At 38.8% G+C, this 19,352-nt stretch overlaps 3 protein-coding genes across 9 annotated transcripts in view; 1 reads left to right on the top strand and 2 right to left on the bottom strand.

Annotated features, from left to right (window-relative positions):
- Positions 1-1,440: 1,440 nt before the first annotated feature.
- Positions 1,441-8,997, bottom strand: CHCHD7 (coiled-coil-helix-coiled-coil-helix domain containing 7). 4 transcript variants are annotated; one of them, XM_023190162.1, is made up of 4 exons: positions 8,723-8,997; positions 5,601-5,670; positions 3,485-3,627; positions 1,441-2,707 (listed from the first exon to the last, which is right to left on the bottom strand). In XM_023190162.1, the coding sequence occupies exons 2-3, from the start codon at positions 5,652-5,654 to the stop codon at positions 3,511-3,513; spliced, it is 171 nt and encodes a 56-aa protein (XP_023045930.1). In that variant the 5' UTR covers positions 5,655-5,670; positions 8,723-8,997; the 3' UTR covers positions 1,441-2,707; positions 3,485-3,510. The 4 variants fall into 4 exon arrangements, with proteins under 4 accessions (XP_023045930.1, XP_023045929.1, XP_023045932.1 ...); XM_023190161.1 differs by having other exon boundaries at positions 3,485-3,583; positions 8,723-8,993; XM_023190164.3 differs by lacking the exon at positions 8,723-8,997 and adding an exon at positions 7,661-7,857.
- Positions 8,042-9,839, bottom strand: LOC111524856 (lysine-specific demethylase 6B-like). The gene is given in 4 exon segments (XM_023190144.3): positions 8,042-8,263; positions 8,266-8,717; positions 9,202-9,306; positions 9,638-9,839. Coding segments are annotated over 4 exon segments (882 nt in total). The 3' UTR covers positions 8,042-8,140.
- PLAG1 (PLAG1 zinc finger) overlaps positions 9,247-19,352 on the top strand; it is a 50,850-nt gene continuing 40,744 nt past the window's right edge. The window contains exon 1 of one of the 4 annotated variants that reach the window (XM_023190179.2): positions 9,247-9,440. The gene's annotated coding sequence lies outside the window, so the exon portion shown is untranslated. The remainder of the gene's footprint in view (positions 9,441-19,352) is intronic. The other 3 variants (XM_023190180.2, XM_023190178.2, XM_023190177.3) reach the window with 3 other exon arrangements.

Here is a 19,352-nt window from a genome sequence, read left to right as displayed (position 1 = left end):
TAAAAACTTGTACAAAATGTTCAAAAAACAGCATGACTCATAATAGGCAAGAAGTGGAAATCCAAATGCCCATCAGCTGATTCATGGATAAATAAAATGTGGTATAGCCACATAATGGAATGCTAAAGTACTGATACATGGAACAACATAAATGAACCTTGAAAACATGAGGTTGTCAAAGAGGCCAGTCATAAAAGACCACATATTATATGATTTATATAAATGTCCGTAAATAGGTAATAAGATAAACAGAAAGTAGATTACCAGTTGCCTAAGTGTTGGAGGTTGGCATTAGGAGAAAATGGGAGCCAGGCAGGCAGATACAACTCCAGCTACTCAGGAGGCTGAGGCGGGAGGAGGGCTTGAGGCCAGGAGCTGAAGGCTGCAGTGAGCTATGATGACGCCAATGCACTGAAGCCTGGGCAACAGACTGAGACTTGTATCTAAAAAACAAAATGAGCTGTGCGCGGTGGCTCACGCCTATAATCCCAGCACTTTGGAAGGCTGAGGAAGGTGGATTACCTGAGGTCAGCAGTTCGAGACAGCCTCCTGGCCAACATGGTGAAACCCCATCACTACTAAAACCACAAAAATTAGCCGGGCATGGTGGCTCATGCCTATAATCCCAGGTACTTGGGAGTCTGAGGCACGAGAATCACTTGAGCCTGGCAGGCAGAGGTTCCAGTGAGCCAAGATCACACCACTGCACCCCAGCCTGGGCAACAGAGCAGCACTCATCTCAAAAAAAAGTTTCTTCCCCAATCTCCAGAACTATAGCTCCCTACAGAGTGCCACTGGTGACCAACTGGTTTTTTTTTTTTTTTTTTTTTTTTTTTTTACAGAGTCTCGCTGTCGCCCAGTGGCGCGATCTCGGCTCACTGCAAGCTCTGCCTCCCAGGTTCATGCCATTCTCCTGCCTCAGCCTCCGGAGTAGCTGTGACTACAGGCGTCCACCACCAAGCCCGGCTAATTTTTTGTATTTTTAGTAGAGACGGGGTTTCACCATGGTAGCCAGGATGGTCTTGATCTTCTGACCTCGTGATCCACCTGCCTCAGCCTCCCAAAGTGTTGGGATTACAGGCGTGAGCCACAATGCCCGGCCGCCAACTGCAGTTCTTGAACATACATCAACCTCAACCCAGAGGCCCAGCGGGCAGGAGGACCTGGTGGGAAGGCGAGTATCCATGTCTTTACGTGCAGTGCTCAGCAATAAGGCAAAGGTACTGAAAAGACTCAACAAGAGTGGCATCAGGACAAGTAGTTATGAGATGAATGTTGATATTGGTATGTACATTCAAAGAAGTGACATTAAAATTCCAAGCCCTTTACCAAGTGTGCTTAAAAAAGTACTAAAATACTTCTTACACAGGTATGCATTCATTCTTTTCTGGTACTGTTTTAATCCATCATTTTTATAGCAGTCAATGCAAATAAAAAGAGTTTTGGAAATAATTCATTTTTTATTCAAATATAACTACATTTAACAATCAAGGTCATGTGGCTTAGAAACTTGAGCTTGGTTTTAGACTCAGACAGATGGTTCATTGTCACCAGCCATTAAAACAATGTTCTTGAATTAGACCAGATGAAGGGACAAAAGCAATGTTTTCAAGTACATATTAAATTTCATTCAATAATAGTATGTCTTCATAAAACTACCGTGAATGAAACAAATGATTCTAAAAGGCAGTGGGCATAAGGAGGGTTGCTTAACAATCTATCCCAGTCACCACACTGAATAAGTATTGTGTTTATATCATAAAGTGAGGTTCTAGCCTCATCACAGTGTTGAGTTCACCTGGTGAACCCTGATCCCTTTCCCTACCCAACTCATCCTGCAAACAGAAATTCTGCTTCTAAGGGAATCCATTTGTCTTTCTTCCCATTACTGTGTTTCAAAAATTGATACTACAGCTACCCAATATTTAAGGATTTCAATCACAGAATCCTGTAACTAAGCCTTTCTTTAAAGAAAGACGACCAGTTCTTTTTTATGCCATTTATTTAGAAAAACCCATTTGTCCCTAGTGAATGTACTAACCTTATTTAAACAAAGATAACTGAGGGAAGAACTGATTTGAGGGATGAGCCTGGGATCTGAGGCCCGCCACACATTCCTTACCTTCAACTTACCTTTCCAGTCTTCTCCCACCACTGCTCCACCCACCTGAGATTCTAGGTGGAGCAATCTACAGGATACTCTCTGAATGTGGTTCCAGCTTCCCTTGCCTCACACTCTTGCTCATAACATTTCCTTTACTTGGAAACATTGCCTTCATCTCAGCCCCATTCAGTCTTTACTTGTTCACATCATATTCTTCTTTCAAAACCCAGTGGAAAAGTTCAATTTCTCATGTAGCCTTACCTAACTCCATGCCTCAAGAAAATCATGCAAACTCATGCCACAGCACAGCCAGCAGCAACATACCATCGGCATGGCACTGACAGCAAGCAAAAAGGACACAGGGTGACTTCACTGTCTCCACTTGAAGAACTTAAGGTCTGTCTGGGTGAGGGGTGTATAGTCTTAAATATTACAGCGATCATTTATTAGAAATATTCATCTGCTTCTAAGTTATATAAATACTTTTAATGCAAACATTCAATAGGGCATCTTTCCCACTGCTCTCAAGATTTCATCTCTTTCTGCTGCCGTAGGCATACATGGCTTCACTCCGTTCTGTCTTCTCTGCATCATGACAGAATTCTGTGTACAGGCATTAAAATAAAAAAGAAGAAACCAAAATCAGTCATGTATTAAATGCTAATCATTTGCCAGTAATTTGCTATTGCTTCCTCAAACAGGAAATTCTAAAAATCAAGTTTAAAAAAAAAACCCAAAACCTAATTATAGGACTCCAGATAAACGTTTTTAAATTATTAACAATTAAATAGAAGTAGTCATTCCCACAGGAATACATTAACAGCAATTGGGATAGGAATATACAAAGTACAAAAGTATATACAGTCCATCAAGAAGAGCTACTGAATAATCGTGAAATAAAACCAACAGTGTGTGTAGCGAAGGGAAAGGAAATAGCTGGATCCAGTGGTTCAAGGAAACAGAAATTATATACCAATGTTTTCAGAAAAATGGAGCATTTTAACTACCACGGATGGCAGTGAGAAAGAAAAAGGCAGAAATGGAAGTCTAACATGATGTGTTATGACAAGGAAAGTGAAATATTCTGTTCATCTCCAGGAAAACTAAATTTATAACAAAGACATTGTTTTAGGGCTACAGATACTTAAATGCCTAGGAAGACCCACCTATATTAAAACTGTATTCTTATAGCTTAGAGGAGGAGGAGGCAGTTAACAAGAACTCTCAAGGATCATTCAGGGCTAAAGCAGCAGAGGATAAAGTTGAAAAGTTTCCCTACAGCCATCAGTGGGAAAGGATTGTGGGTACTGACTAATTTTAGGCTTCAGTTTCAAGCCTAGGAGATGGGTTTTAACACAAAGTTAACCAATCTCGGCTTACCCAGAATCTCCGGCAGTTTTTATACTTTAAGAAGTAAATGGAACACCTTTCCTTGTCATAGTTATTTTCATCCAGACATCTGGTGGAAGCATCAGATTCCTTACAGACATAAGAGAGGCATCATTTAAAAGGTAGAATAGGATCTAAAAGCAAACAGACAAAAAAATAAACAAGCTGCTTCCCTAGAAGCAAATAATGTGAAATAGTTCATTTGTGTTCATTTTGACAGGTAGACGCTAATAAAAACTGGACAATCTCGCCAACTATCCCAGTATGCACTGTGCTAAGGCTAACACCTTCCTTTTTATAATCTGGGCCTGTTTTCTGAATATGTGATCACAGGAATTTGAGCCAAGTAACTGTGATTAATTAATCCAGTAACCATTTTAGTAAGAAACTGAGGCAAGGTGCAATGTGTTAAATGACTACTGCACAGCTAGAATCAGAATCCATCTCCTGACTCACAGTACATCTCTCCTGCTTTTCCAGATTTTCACTTTGGCTTGAATGTTTGATCATAACGTTGGTTTCAAGATTCCAAGTAAATCACTAATAACTGGTCTACATCAAGACAACCTAAATCAACACCATTCATCTCAATGCATTTTTGGCTACCATTTACTCCACTATACAAATACACTATTATATAAGCAATTTTTTTTTTTTTTGAGACGGAGTCTCACTCTGTCGCCCAGGCTGGAGTGCAGTGGCGCGATCTCAGCTCACTGAAAGCTCCGCCTCCTGGGTTTACGCCATTCTCCTGCCTCAGCCTCCTGAGTAGCTGGGACTACAGGTGCCCGCCACCTCGCCCGGCTAGTTTTTTGTATTTTTTAGTAGAGACGGGGTTGGTTTCACTGTGTTAGCCAGGACGGTCTTGATCTTCTGACCTCGGGATCCGCCTGTCTCGGCCTCCCAAAGTGCTGGGATTACAGATAAGCAATTTTAATAGATACTACTTCAAAACCAAAGTCAACAACACAGGCTATAAATTCAAAGGAAAGTAGGTGCCACATGGGGATTAAATTTAAGCTGTGTGAACAGGAAGTACATTGAATAACTTAAAAGTGAAAGGTATGATTCTGTGAAGTCATCTAAAGCAGGGGTCCCCAACTCCCGGGCCACAAAGTGGTACTGGTCTGTGGTCTGTTAGGAACCCCGTCAGATAGCAGGAGATGAGCAGTGGGCGAGTGAGCCTTACCGCCTGAGCTCCCCTTCCTGTCACGTCAGTGGGAGCATTAGATTCTCACAGTAGCATGAACTCTATTGTGAACTGCATGCCTGTGATGGATCTAGGTTGCAAGCTCCTTATGAGAATCTAACGCCTGTTGACGCCCACCCCCTTCCCCGTCCGTGGAAAAATTGTATTCCACAAAACCAGTCCCTGGTGCCCAAAAGGTTGCGGGCCACAGATCTAAAGGAAAGCTTTAGCTATATGGATAGATAGTTTGCAACACATATCTAAGAAACATGTTCTACCTAAACAGAACAAAGCCGAATTTCTATGCCAAATATTTAATGAATGTATATATTTGGAAAATGCATATCACTAAAGAGTATAATTTTCATGGGACCAGTACGATAACTACATTATTCAAAGGTAGCAAAACCACAAATAAGTATTGCAAATCATACCAAATAAATGCCAATAAAAGCTTACTCTTAAGACGTTTTGTTTATGAGATACCTTTGTGAAAACCTTTAAGCTTTAAACAGGCTAATTCTATTATCAGCCCATTACTCTCAGCCAGGTTGTCAAGGACATGATGCTATTATTACTAGTGAAACAATAAATGTCAGTGACAGTTTAAAAATATCATACCTTCCAGTTTTCCATGTTTGGACTAAACATTCTCAGTGTTACATTTTCCTGTGTAGTTTTACAGTGACAACCAAATGCTTGCATATTATACAAATAAGGAAAACAAAAGAAAACATGAATGTTAGAGAAATTATAAACATCTAAAAATGCTCTAGTTAAATAGGATATGCTGGCCAGCAATATTTTTTGTAGAGAAATAACTTTATTCAACAACTGCAGAAAACAAAGGCCCACAAAACTAAAAGCAGCTTGTTTTTCCAACTTAACACTCATGAAAATTAAAGCAAACCATCCTACCGACAAGCAAGGATTTATGTCAGGATCTCTCAGCCTCTGTGTTACCAAGGGCATCCTGACAGTCTTCTTACTGAGGGTAGACAGAAAAAAAATAATTATGCAGTAGACAACAGAAATTAAATCAATACATCTCAATAGCCCTAAAAGTACCTGAAATTTTGACTTTGGCATAATGATCACCTAGTGAGGAACTTCGTGTATTCTCTGTATTTTGTGAACAAAAACTTGAACGTGGCCGGGCGTGGTGGCTCACACCTGTAATCCCAGCACTTTGAGAGGCCAAGGCAGGCGGATCACGAGGTCAGGAGATAGAGACCATCCTGGCTAACACGGTGAAACCCCGTCTCTACTAAAAATACAAAAAATTAGCCAGGCGTGGTGGTGGGCACCTGTAGTCCCAGCTACTCGGGAGGCTGAGGCAGAAGAATGGCGTGAACTCGGGAGGCGGAGCTTGCAGTGAGCCGAGATGGCGCCACTGCATTCCAGCCTGGGTGAGAGCGAGACTCTGTCTAAAAAAAAAAAAAAAAAAAAGTTGAACGTGTTTTTCCTTTGTATGGCCATGCCTCAACACAAAGGCCATATATTGAACTGAAATGCATCTACGGCCTGGGTGTGGCGTCTCCTGCCTGTAATCCCTGCACTTTGGGCGGCTGGGGCTGGAGGGCTGCTTAAGCTCAGCAGTTCAAGATCAACCTAGGCGACATAGAGAAACCCCATTTCTACCAAAAATACAAAAATTAGCCTGGTGTCGTGCCGTGTGCCTGTGGTCCCAGCTACTTGGAAGGCTAAGGTGGAAGGATCATTATAGCCCACGAAGTCAAGGCTGCAGTGAACTGTGATTGCATCAGTGCACTCCAGCCTGGGTGACAGAGAGAGACTGTCTCAAAAAAACAAAAAAGAAAGATAGTTCAATTATAATTCAGTTGTGGTTTACTCTTATTCTTAAGCAACCAAATGCACTAATAAAACCTAAGAATACAGTATGCATTCCAACAATTACTTCCTTATTTTACAGCAATTAGCATACAAAATAAGAATGGAATTCAGTACAGTCCAACTCTAGCAAAAACATTCATCAACTGAAGTACCAGAGTGCCTATTTTATGGCCAATAGTAGGGTAGCCAACACACCAAAAAGCCAACTTATTGCTTAGCTGACATTATGAAAAGTTATACTGTTTAAAAAACAAGAGTCGAAATTTTACTTCCAGTGGCATCTTCTTTTTAACTGATTACTTCCCTGGGTTGCAGGAAGTCAGGGAATGCTACTGTGCTTCTGTAATCTTGCAATTCAATTCCTAGAGATACAGCTTTGCAAAAGTTAGGGAGGCCGAGTGGGGCGGATCACAAGATCAGGAGTTCAAGACCAGCCTGACCAACATGGTGAAACCCTGTCTCTACTAAAAATACAAAAATTAGCCGAGCTTGGTGGCACGTGCCTGTAATCCCAGCTACTTAGGAGGCGGAGGCAGGAGAATCGCTTGAACCTGCGAAGCAGAGATTGCAGTGAGTCAAGATCCTGCCACTGCACTCCAGCCCAAGCGACAGTGGGAGACCCCGTCTTAAAAAAAAAAAACTCACCCAGCCTGGTTCTACTATGGGAAAGACGAGGATGTCCAGGCCAAAGGAGACCAGGCTTTGCAAAAAAACAATGGAAAAGGGTTTGGTTATTCTGGTGTTCATTAAGTAATTACTAAATAAAAATTTTATGATTTTCATTGAACAATACAAGAAAATATCCAGCAAACAGTAACATCTTGGCAAAAAAGAAATCGATGCTGTTCAATTATATCTACAAGCTTCTTCCTCTCCTGAAGACAATTTTTTTTTCACGCTTGACTTCTTCCTGAGAGATGATAGTAAATAAATTCACAGCTTTCTTTTTTACATCTATCCTATGATGTGAGAACACAGAACTCTTCTTAGCTGTTCATACACTTTAAATTTAATAATCTCAACGAGGATCAGACAACCTTGCATTAAATTTAAGTTTCGTGCCTTACGTGAAAGTATCCTACTCTATATTTTATTGTCAGTCAGAAGTTCTTCAAAAATAATACCTAGGTAACATGACATATAACCAGTTCGAGTTTGGGGCATGAGTTTCTTCACATTTCATTTCCTTTTCCTTCCGGATTCTAAATACAAGGCACTCTAAGTTTGGATTTCCGAAAGTCCCCTCCTTTGCATGAGTTCCTCGTGTATTAACTGGAATTGAAGAGGAAATGTCAATTTACAGTGGGGAGCGGGGCTGAAGTGCAACATCGAGTGTTCAGCTAAAGGGGCCTTATCTATTACTTTTTGAATGTACTAAACAAATGTTACAAGGCTCTACTACTTGCAGAGGATAGCCAGAAAAAAAAACCAAGTGATTTTGAAGGAGGGGCCACAAAACCATAGCATATTCGGGTAATAACTCCAAAATCCACTCCAAAGGGCAAACTGCTTAATAAAGCAGTTCTTGATTTCCCATCCAGTGGTTCACGTCCCCCCTAAGTAGCTTTGAAAGGGCAGGGGGATGGGAACGTTTCTGAACACGTTCATGCCCACACGCCCCGGGGTCGGAGCCCGGGCAGGGTCCGCGGTTCTTCTAAACCCGGAAGCTGCACACGCCGTGCCGTTAACCCACTGCCAGGTGCAGAGGGTAAGAAGTCAAGGGTGGCCCGCCGGAGGTGGGCGGGCAGGGCTAGGAGAAACAAGGGGCGAACCCGAGGCCTCGCCGCCTTCCGCGGTGTAGCCCGCCAGCGTCTGATCCTGGACGGTGCGCACAGGTGAACACACCTTGCTGTGCCCTGAGACCATGCCGAAAGAGGCAAGGGGCGAGGAAAACGCAGGGAACTGGGGGTGGGGCCGGCAACTGCGCTTCAGAGGCTACAGAGAAGGAGAGTAGAAGAAGAGCTAGGGTTGCCCGGACTAGGCAGGGGTCATCTTCCTCGCCCCCGGAGCGAACAGACCCCTGTGGCAGGAGGAAGAGCAACGGGAAGAGGTTCGCGCTGCGGCGAAACCTGGCGGGAGCGCCTCCGCGCCGCAGAAGTGGATTCGGGCCCCGCTGCGGCCCAAGGGCACCCCTGTCTTCCCGCTTTTCTGCGGCCGCTGGGGAGGTAGGGCGGGGGACCACTCACCTCGGGCCTCCGCTTCGCCAGCACCCAGGCCGTCTCCAGCTCCAAACACGTCAATGGCTCACGCAGCAGGACCTTAAGTAGCGCGCATCCGAACTTGCTGCCCCCGCTCCCCGGCGGCAGCCCGCCCAATCGGCGCGCGCCGCCGCCAGACTGACAGCAGCGCGGGGCCCTGGGCCGCAGGGGCAGGCGGGTCTCGCCCCGCCCCCGCCTGGCGAAAGGAGGGCCGAGGCGGGAGGAGTGGGCGGGGCGGGGCGCGCGACCCCGCCCCCTCTCCCCCGTCCCCACCGCACCCCCCCAGCGGCGGCCCGTCTCTTAACACTTCGGCTTGACGGGCGGAGCCGCGGCCCAATGGATGGGTCGGCTCCCGCCAGCGGCGGCGCCGAGTGGACGGCTCCCGGGCGGAGCGCGCGCGGGGGGCGGGCGCAGCGGCGGGCGGGGGTTGAGGGCGGGCCGATGGGAGGCGGGGGCGGTGGCCGAACAGGCAGGGGGAGGCAGCGGTGGGCGCGACGTCGGCGGCGGCGGCGGCGGCGGCGGCGGCAGCTGCAAGTTGGGCTGCAGGGGCAGCGCATACACTACAATGGCTGCTGGAAAGAGGCGTAAGGAAACAATTTCCAGGCCCGCCGCGTCCAGCCCGAAATATGAGAAAAAAATTATTAGAAATTCCGCGGGCGGTGTAGAGGCGGCGGACGGGCCGGAGGGAGGATGTTAAAGCCCCGCGGTGAGTTCTCCGGGGGTCCGGGGCGGCGGCGAGGCGTTTAGCGGGAGAAATATCAGGGTTATTTAAATTATGGGACTAGCCGAGGGGGCAGAGGAGCAGCGGCGGCGGCAGGAGGAGGAAAAGTTTGTGCTACTCTCAGCCCCTGCTCAGGACCCCAGAGAGAAAAATAATAATAAAAAATAAAATAAAATAATTACGCGGGGCTGCGAGGACTCCCGAAGTCGCTTCTGACAGGGCAGGGGGCGATGCGGCTGGGGACCCGAAGGTGAGGTCGGTGGGAAAAAAAAAAAACCCTTTATTCAGGGTCTGGAAAGTTTGAAAAGTTTTCCTCCTCCTCCTCCTCTCTGGTGCTGTGAATATTGTGACAGCGGCAGCGGCAGCAGCGAGAGCGGAAGACATTAGAGACCCGAAAAATAAGGGAAAAATTAATATAAATTCAGTTTTGAGAGTAAACTCTCCGCATTTTCCACCAAAACATCCCGGGGGAAGGTCGCTTCCCAAAGGGCCTGGCGGAAACCCGCAGTCGGCAATATTTGGGGGGCACTTTGAGTGACTTGGGGTAACTTTGCCCCTTTTTCAAAAGAGGTTTTTCTTTTCTGGAGAAATGAATTTGTTTTTGCCCTTTCCTCAGGTGGGCAAGCCGGGGTCGGGGTGCGGGGTCTGCAGGGAGGTGTGAGCCCGGGGTGGGTGGCTGCGGGGGGGGGTAGGGGGAGGGGGTGCTAAATGAAAGCAGGAGATCGGCACAGAGCAGGGACAGCTTGTTGTCAGTATCATAAACAACCAAAATGGAGGGAGAACTCAGGCATATAACCAAATAAAAATTTTTAAAAAATCGCAAAAAATCCCTAAAAATCCGGGATGCTCCCCCTTTTCTCGCTAAAGGTAAAAGTATGTACCGCCTTTCCCCTGAAGTCCATTTTGACTTTACAGGGACCAAGGAGTTAATATTTATTTATTTTTTAAAACTTTCGAAGGGCAAAAGCCTTTTATAACTCAACCGACAATGAGAAAACGTGAAAATCCGATGCAAGAGAAGCAGGGGGAGCGAGGGGGGAGGTGGTAGTGCAGAAACTGCTAAACTTATTGGTAATGTGGACTGATCTGAGATAAGATAAACACTATATTTGCTATTTTATAACTCTCTTTTAATGATCTTTGCGGGGTTTTTTTGGGTGGAAAAAAAAGTGATGCCATTTTCTTAATAGAGTTAATATGTGTGATTGGAAGAATAAACCTTTCCGGCTTTAGATTGCATTTTCGTCGCATTTATGCTTCAGGTTTTGTTAGTGGCTCCCTCCTTTCTTTAAACTGGGCTCTGCAAAGGAGGGATAGAGAGGTGATGGTGCTCAGAGAGGCTGGAGTGCAAGGCTGGAGTACCTTTTGGGGAGGGGTGTGAAGTTGCTTGGTTTCCCCCTTCCTGACACGTTTGCTTCACCTGTTCATCCTTCCTGAAGAATGTTAAGCTGAGGTTTTCTGGTTTTACGTATATAAAAGGATGATGTCTCTTGCATCACATTGATGTTAATGGGAAAGTGCTGCTGATGTTGGTTCCACGTGGGATATGGGACAGAGCAGGGCATTTTAAAGGGACAGCTTCTCTTTTCTTATGGTTTTCATCACCTACACAGAATCACTGTCTGAGGACCAAAAGCAGAGGTGCTAGGAGGGTGTGGTGATGGAAGAGCCTTCCCTTTCTGTTACTCCAGTGCACTCACCCATAGGAGTGATGGAGGGACAGGAGGGATAAACAGCCTCAACTGAAGATGGATATGTGTATAGTTTGTATCCAAGCTGTTCTTTTGTGTAACAAGCCCTCCCAGGAACTTTTCATGTTACATTGCTTTGCTTTGGAAGCTGATTTTGGAAGGAATTGTGGAAAAATGGAAATAGTTTAAGGTGTGTGGTGTAATGGTATAGCATTATTGAACAGTTATGAATTCTGTGCAGTGAGATCAAAGAGCTGTGTATGCCCATAATGTGATTTTACAGCCATTTTGTAAAAGCTGTAAAATACCTAATATTCAATTTTGCTTAAGGTACATTGAGGACTTCTGGTTGAAAATTACAGAGTGGTGAAGATTCTTTTAATAGTGTAAGCAGTAGGCATTTCTTTAGGGGGAAGGAAAGTACACACACCAACACCATGGAAAAGTTTACACATCCATATTTAAAGTCCATCCTATACATGGGCTGTAACTTTGCGCCTTTGAAATGAAAAGATTTTTAAAATCCTGAGCCCTATGAGTTTTCATCTTCTGAGTTGAATTTATTTGTGTTATTTAACAGAAAGTGTTTACTGACCATAAACTACTATCGGCTCTTATGTTTTAGATTTCCACGATATTCTCAAAATTTAAAATATGTAAATTGTTAGCTGTACTATAATGGGGATTAAGGTTAATCTTCAGTAGAAATTACTTGTGTTCCATTTTCCACAGGTATATGGAGTTTCTGAAATAAATCCTTATTTCCTCTTGTTTTTATGATTTATAGACATGGATTAAAGTTACAGCTGAATTTTTAGACTTCTTATATAGAATGTTTTTTCTTGCCATACTGTATAAACAAGTTATTATTTTTGTAGTCCATTGTATGTTAACTTGTGTTTACAACTGAGTTCTTTCAACTTTCTGTAAATACCTCCATAACATCACATCGGTAACGTGTTTGAGTACATCATCTTGTGGTTTCTGATTTTGGAAGCAATTACAACTTTCTAAGAACTCATTAAAAAATTAATCTCATCACCCACAGTTAAATCAAAATTGATTGGAAAAGGATTAAGCTATCAATAGAGAAGGGAAACTCCTCCCTGCCCAATGATCTTCTGTCCAGAGGTTTCAGAATGCCATTAAGACTTACAAAGCCTTTTCAGTTTATCTTACATTTTCATTGTATTTTGGCTCAAGACAGTTACATTGACTATAAGTAGTCAGAATTATGCTGTGCATTTAAAGTAAATGAGACTTAGATCTTGAATAATTGCCACTTTGACAAACCAGATGCTAATATCAATAAATTCAATCTCTATTAAAAAATGAAGGAATTCAAGTTATATTAGATCATCGTGTTATTCAGGTTGTTTGGACACTTTATGATTGGTTTATTGTCAATCTAAAAAAAAGTGCTAGTATTGTGATTTTTTTTCTTCCTCTCATATAGGGTGGTGTAAAACTTTCTTCATGTTTGTATTTTATGCAACTAGCTACTTGTCTGATTTAGAAAATGCACTCAGTGCACAAATTTAAAATCTGTAATCGCTTAGAGAGTCTTATTTAGATGGGGCACAGCACAATATTTAATTTGAAGTGATTGTACTGAGCTTTTGTGATGCCTTAGAAATACTACCTGTTGAACATCCTTTTCTGAAGCTACTGTTAAATTATACCAACATACAGAAATAATGTAATGATGTTGTGTACTCAAAATCTTTATTTCAGTTGGAATCAGAGAAACCTCATATATTGATAGTCTTATTTGAAATTTATATGCCTAATATTGCTACTTGAAATTCTATAAAGAATTTAGCTGCTGTGGAAGATTTATAAGTGTGGGCTAATATTGACACATTCTGTATCTGTATATTATTACCAAAATATTTTAGTAAATAGTAAGTAGATATTTATAACAAAATAAATTAGTGAATTTGCTTTATCAGTATAGTTTTAAAATTTGAAGGGTACTATTTGTGTTTTAATAGCATGCACAGGTGGGGGTTATTCCTTCATTTTTAATGTAATCCTGATTGTCAGTATGTACATTTTGGTTTGATATTCTGCAAATTTTCCTTTCTAAGGATTAAATTTGTTGTTTCCTAAATTAAATGTAATGCTCCTGTCTTAAGTGAGATTTGAAAAGCCAGATGACTAAAACATATATCTATAGCTATCTTTGAAGTTTTGTTTCAGTAATCATTTGCCTCTTGAGCTGTGTAGTCCAAATAATTTTATCTAAGAATGTTTTAATATTTTTTCTTTAGAATCCTGTTCTTTGGAAAATTAAGATATGTAAAAAATTACCAGTTACACACATCCCCAAGGAAAAAAAAGTTTTACTGAAGAAATTTACTTACATTGCTTGGAATACATATTCTTTTTGGTGTGTTTGCAAGTGTATAAGAAATAAATATTAATTTTTTCTCTTTATATTGATAACATCTTAGATTCTTTAATTATTTGAGTAAGGGAAGAGTTTCAAAAGGAGAAAACTGAATCTGTTCAACAAAATCCAAGATAGTGAATATGATCAAGGTAAAAGGGCTATAAATCATCCCTTGAGCCATTTTTAAATGTCTTAAGAACCTGATAAACACCTTTTCTGAAACATTGAATACTTTGAAAGTATATCAGTCACTTCTCAAAAACAAAGGTAGACCTTTAGTTTTAGCAGGAATTAATATAGGTAGCATATTTAACCAATTAGTAAGTGTTTAGGTAGTCATGGAAAAGTATTTACAAATATGTAAAATATAAGTGCAGGGTAAATCAGATTGATTAGCTGTGAAGTTAACCTGATTTTAGAATTCATGCATGGGAATTCTTTTCTATTATACCATAAGAATACTTTGGAGGTAACTAATTTTTGCTTTTTGTATTTATTTTATTGCCTAAATGTTTTGAAATGCTCAAACCTGAAATCCACTGTTACTACTTTTCATTTATATTAGGTTAACTTTTATATCTTATTTGCAAATTTCATTGTAAAATATCATTTGAGAAATTAAGATTTTTAGGTTATAACATTTTATAAAAGTATTGAGCTATTAACATTTGAGGTTGTAAGAAATGTATGTGTGTGATAGCCTAGAAGAAATTATTACAGGGATATAATTTGATTTTTACTTTTAGATTGATTAGCCTGCTGCCCAGAGGTTTGCATTATACTCACTGTTTATAGCTATCCCTGCCTCCTCTTTACAGGGTGGTATTGACAAGGATATGGTGGTATGGAACTTCCAAGGGCACTTGGGTATTTTTGTTTTCTGATTTTGCGTATGTATTGGTGTTTGTTGTTAAGAATTTTGCTCTTTAAAAAAAAAATGCTTATCAGAACATTAAAAAATTTTATAAAACAGAAATATCTTATTTTTTTAAAAGGTGGTGTGATACTGCATTAAAATTGTTAGTATTTAAAAGTCCCTGGATGTCTTGTAAACAGAGTTACTACAGGATCATGGTATTAAAACTAACCACAGTGTGTTGGGAATTTGAGATGACTACCTAAAAAATGTGTGTGCATGTGTAGAATGAATGAACTTATGCAGTATGTCTTAGGTTAATAAGACAAGAAATTTGCTTAAAATATTTCCTTGCATTTAAAAGTGGAATCCTCTTAATCTAAAAACATAGAAAACCTAGCAGTGTGAAGATGTTAGGAAGCAAAAATGTTTTTTTGGTGTCTTTTAAAAATAATAATTTTAAACAATGAAAGTATATAACAATAAGTATGGACTAAAATGTCCAAAATTCATGGTAAAGAATTTGGTAGATAAGAATTTCAGAGAAAAATAACAATTGTGGTAAATTAAAAATTCATCTTATGTGAATAAATAATAACCAACTACAAGGCAAAAGTTATCATTTTGCCTTAAAAATTAGATAATTGGGGAGATCTACCAAGAATATTTTTAATACCAATTGTTGGTTTTATAATGACCTTTTTAAAATAGATCCCCAAAGCTTTCCTTCCTTATCTAATTCTTAGATTTGAATTAAACTAAATTAAATTCTAAGAATAATTTGTAGTGGTTATTCAGAATTTTTTTAAAATAAGAAAAATTACTTTCTGCTATTTTTATAAAAGATTTTAAAGATTATTTTAAATGTGTGTCTTCGTGAAGTGTCCTGAGAAAGTTAGAAATTATTGAAAATTATTTTCTTCATTGTTCATCAGAAAGCTTAAAACTTTAAGTTAATGAAATAAATTTTAAAACCTCAGTCTAAGAATAGTTTGCTTCATGGACTTTTTTAGAGCAATTTAAATAATTTGTTACAGACTTAGTCACATTTAAAAAGCCTTTCACAAGATAATGATAACATTTCACCAACAAAGTTCTTAATTTCTGGTATGTTTTTAGGTCTATGCTGCCAATTAAAGGAATTTTTTCTTTCCCATTTATTATTTAGCAATTACTTTTCTGAAAGAGAATATTTTGAGAGTAGAGGGGGCATCTTTTCTTAAAAGGCAACAGAATCCTTTACAGATTGTGAAGGTTGTGCCATTAGAGAGTCTTGAACTCTTCTTTTTTGAGAATGAGAGCCCCATTTTAACCTTTCAGTCGTTAAATATTTGAATTATTATTGCAGACCAATATTGGAATTGCACATATACATATTGATTATGATTTCCTATCTTTTTGTTTCTGAATGTGATAATATTCTCAGAATAAATACTACATGTAGAGGACTGCCATATCAGTTTTTTAAAAAGTATATCTCTTTAACCAATGATTAGACATTAGAGCCCTTTAACTTTAAAATACATTTTTGGAGACTTTTAAACTAGAAATCAGTTAGCAAATGAAGAATTTAGCCCCTTTGGCTCAAAGGCAAAATTGGAAAGTGTCATAATCACTTTTATTCCTTTGAAGATACATTAGTAAATATTTATTGAATTGTTCTTGATCATGAGAATTTTAAGAAATTAAACCTGGAAACTTAAGATAGTTCAAGTGTACAGGTTCAAAATAGCACCGGTTGGATTTTAGTCTACCAGATTTTCTCAGTAGCTTGATTTTTTCTTGTGTTGTCTTAATGCTGGAATTACATAGAGCTCACATCACTTTTCATCGTACCCTAAAGAAGTTATGATGACTCGGTTTCATTTTTATCAACTTTGGGCAATGAAGGAAAAATGCTGTTTTGTTATATATGAGCACTAGCTATTTTCTGTATTTCCTAAACATAATTTATTCAAGCCTTGCATTCCATTGACGAGAAATTTGCTCCATTATTCTATGTTATTATACATTTGCAACTTATAGAACAGTTGTCACTTGATATATTTGAATTCTTATGACCTTATAACCTATTATAAACTTAAAAACAAATATTAACATGACCAGCATATCCTATTATAAATAAGCTACACCTCAAACATGAATTTGTTTTCCTTGCACCTTTAAAATTCTTTCTAAATAAATCTAAGAAAATGTTCTTCATGTGTTTTGCTAATTTGTCATAGACTGAGGTAATTTAATTGTATAAATTTCAATCTAGATTTTTCTCTTCTAATATTGGTAGCATTTTACTTGATGTTTACTATTCAATTTCATAGGATTTTAGCATTAGAATAGAAATAGATGTATAATAAAATAGGTTAATTACACCAAGAGTGGTGGAAGCAGCCCTACCAGTTATCTGGAAGATTTTTTAAATGTTTCAAAGAAGGAAAGTTTCTGTGATGATCAGGCACACCAAACAGGAGTTAGTGACATTTTATGTTTTTATCTTGCTTCATAAAATGTAAGCATTCTCAGGGCTACTGTCACACAAACAAATAACTGATTTAACTGTGCTCTATGTTAAGCACATCTATCAGGTCTAGCTTTTAATGTAATTTGCTCAGTTTATTTTTAAGAAAAAGGTATCAGACATATTTTTCAGAAATAATTTGTCATATATTATGCTTTGAAAGATGCTGTATTAAAATATATTGTCATATTTGCTTACCCAAATCAAAATGAAAGTAAACTATCAAGTAATAGGCTTAATTAGACATAGAGTGAAAGCTTTAAATATTTAACTGAATAACTTGATTTACTGCTGAAATACACATAATTTTAATTGAGATAGTTGTTTTTGTATCTGAATCTACTTTTTATGCCTAGAGGTTTGTAAGCAAAGTACAAAAAATACATATAAAATTCTGTAGAAGTTCCTGAGCAGCTAGCCTTTATCAGTTAATAAAAATATTTTTTTTCAAATCTATGGTCAGAATTACTTAAAGATCATGATATGTTCAATTATTTTCATTATTTTTCAAAAAAAGGAGTGACAAATAGTCAGCACTTGGTTGAATGTCTATTGTATTTAAATTCTTAATTATCAAGCATTTAATACTTTCAATAGTATTTCAATTTTTTAAGTACTGTTACAGATGTTTTTCTTACAAGCCCTTCTTTTGGGAAAGTATAAACTAGTGTCTGCACTTCCTATCTCACAATATTGCTGTTGAGAGATTGCTGATAGACAGTTATTTTAAAACTTTACTTCTATAACTGCTTTTATTTGATATGTTCTCAAGATCATGTTATTCTTAAATTCCTATCTGAGAGCACTTTTAATTATAGCCTGGGTTATCTTTTAAAATATATACCAGAGATACAGTTGCTTTACTTAAACATTGGATCTCATATGGTGCTTGAATTTAATTATTCTTAGTTCACCTTTTATCCGTCAGTGCAGGGAAAGGTAGAGAAAGCAGTTTGTTGTGGGAGAAGTGCAATTGATCACATTCAGAGGCTGACTCATAATAGCTTTTGTAGAATGCATGATACTCTTCCAGAATTAAAAGAAATTTCTTAATTAAAGCCAAAATATCCGTACATCTAAGTTTGTCCTAATCAGATTTCAGGCACACTTGTGTGCTTCCATTGGCCCTTCCAAGTGTTCTTGCTGTTTGCATGTGTTTGGTTCTCAGTGCTGCCACCCTGTGTATGGCAGTGCCTTACGTAGACTAGTTTTCTGTGCTTTTTAAAATCATGCAATAACATCCAAAACCACTTCTGGAAAATGAGCATACGTATTAAAATTAATATAAAAGTCATTGTGGTATACTCTGGTTCTGTGTTTAATGCTGTACTAAAATCTAGATTTTTTTAAAGTTGCACTGTTCAGAAGTGTGGTCTTCAACTGTTAAGTATAAAATTTAGAAAATTTTAAAGATAAGTAACTTTATATATTTCATCCATCATTTCACTGAAATAAAGTAGAATTAGATTAGTATTTTAAGTCTAGCTTGAAATTGATCAAATAAGAAAGCAGAGGTTCTGATCCTTTAAAGATGAGATGTTACAAGATTTTTTTATTTCAGCCGTTTTAGTTAAAAATTTTTCCTAGTAAAAACAAAACAAAAAAAGTGAGCACAAAAACTGTTTATGTTTAAAAGAAAAAGAAACTCAATTTGATTGGTTGAATTATTCCCTGAAGCATTAGCAACATGACTTTTAAATTATAACTCCCAAAATATTTTGAGTATTAATGCTATGCTTCAGTCATAAAATACTTTGGCTACCTGTCAGTCTTTGCTTTTACCTATACTATCGCATTTAGTTTTCACAGCAATCTCATGAGATAGGAATTGCAAGGATAATGTGTATGCAAGAAGCAATAATGATTCGAGAAATTGGAATTCTGTTACTTTTTATAAGTACATCTTTAGAACGGACAGACCTATAGCAGCTAATTATTATATGTTATTTGGGTAGTATAAACCTAAATTATGTCCATATTGAAGTTCATTTATTTAAGAAAATTGTACGTTCTTACAAAAATGAAGATTTCAGGCATAGAGTTGACAGAGTAATTCAAGTTAGAAAGTGCTAAATGTTGGCTTTAAGCTGTACATAAGGAATTGGGGAAATTTATCAACTTACTAAGCTAAAGGAGATTTTTGTAAAGATATAAGCATAAATTTTGTCTCATAATAAGGATCTTAAATAGGTAGTTTTGTTAATTTTGACCTTAAATTTGTTGCAAAGCTGTCCGATTTCAGAATAATAAATAAACATTTTCCCCAAAATTTTTGAATGGTCTTAGTTCATTAAACAATGTAATTCTGCATGATGACAGTTGAAAATACTGCTTAGCTTAGTTAATTTTAGATGTTAGGCTTCCAAGCTAGAAATGCCACTGATGATCTTCCCACCCAGGAGAGTTAAAAGAATTTAATACAGTATATGGTATTGTCCCA

Source organism: Piliocolobus tephrosceles, chromosome 7, assembly GCF_002776525.5.
Source record: "Piliocolobus tephrosceles isolate RC106 chromosome 7, ASM277652v3, whole genome shotgun sequence".
Taxonomy (NCBI): Eukaryota; Metazoa; Chordata; class Mammalia; order Primates; family Cercopithecidae; genus Piliocolobus; species Piliocolobus tephrosceles.
The sequence above is the reverse complement of the archived record's forward strand: the minus strand, read 5'-3'. Positions and strand labels throughout refer to the sequence as shown.

Coding starts and splice junctions, on each gene's coding strand:
- CHCHD7 (XM_023190163.3), bottom strand. CDS start 7,719: ATGAAATGTGAAGAAACTCATGCCCCAAACTCGAACTGGTTATATGTC. Junction 5,671..7,660: donor TTATATGTCATGTTACCTAG/GTATTATTTTTG, acceptor GTCTACCCTCAG/TAAGAAGACTGTCAGGATGC. Junction 2,708..3,484: donor AAAACTGCCGGAGATTCTGG/GTAAGCCGAGAT, acceptor GCCTGTACACAG/AATTCTGTCATGATGCAGAG.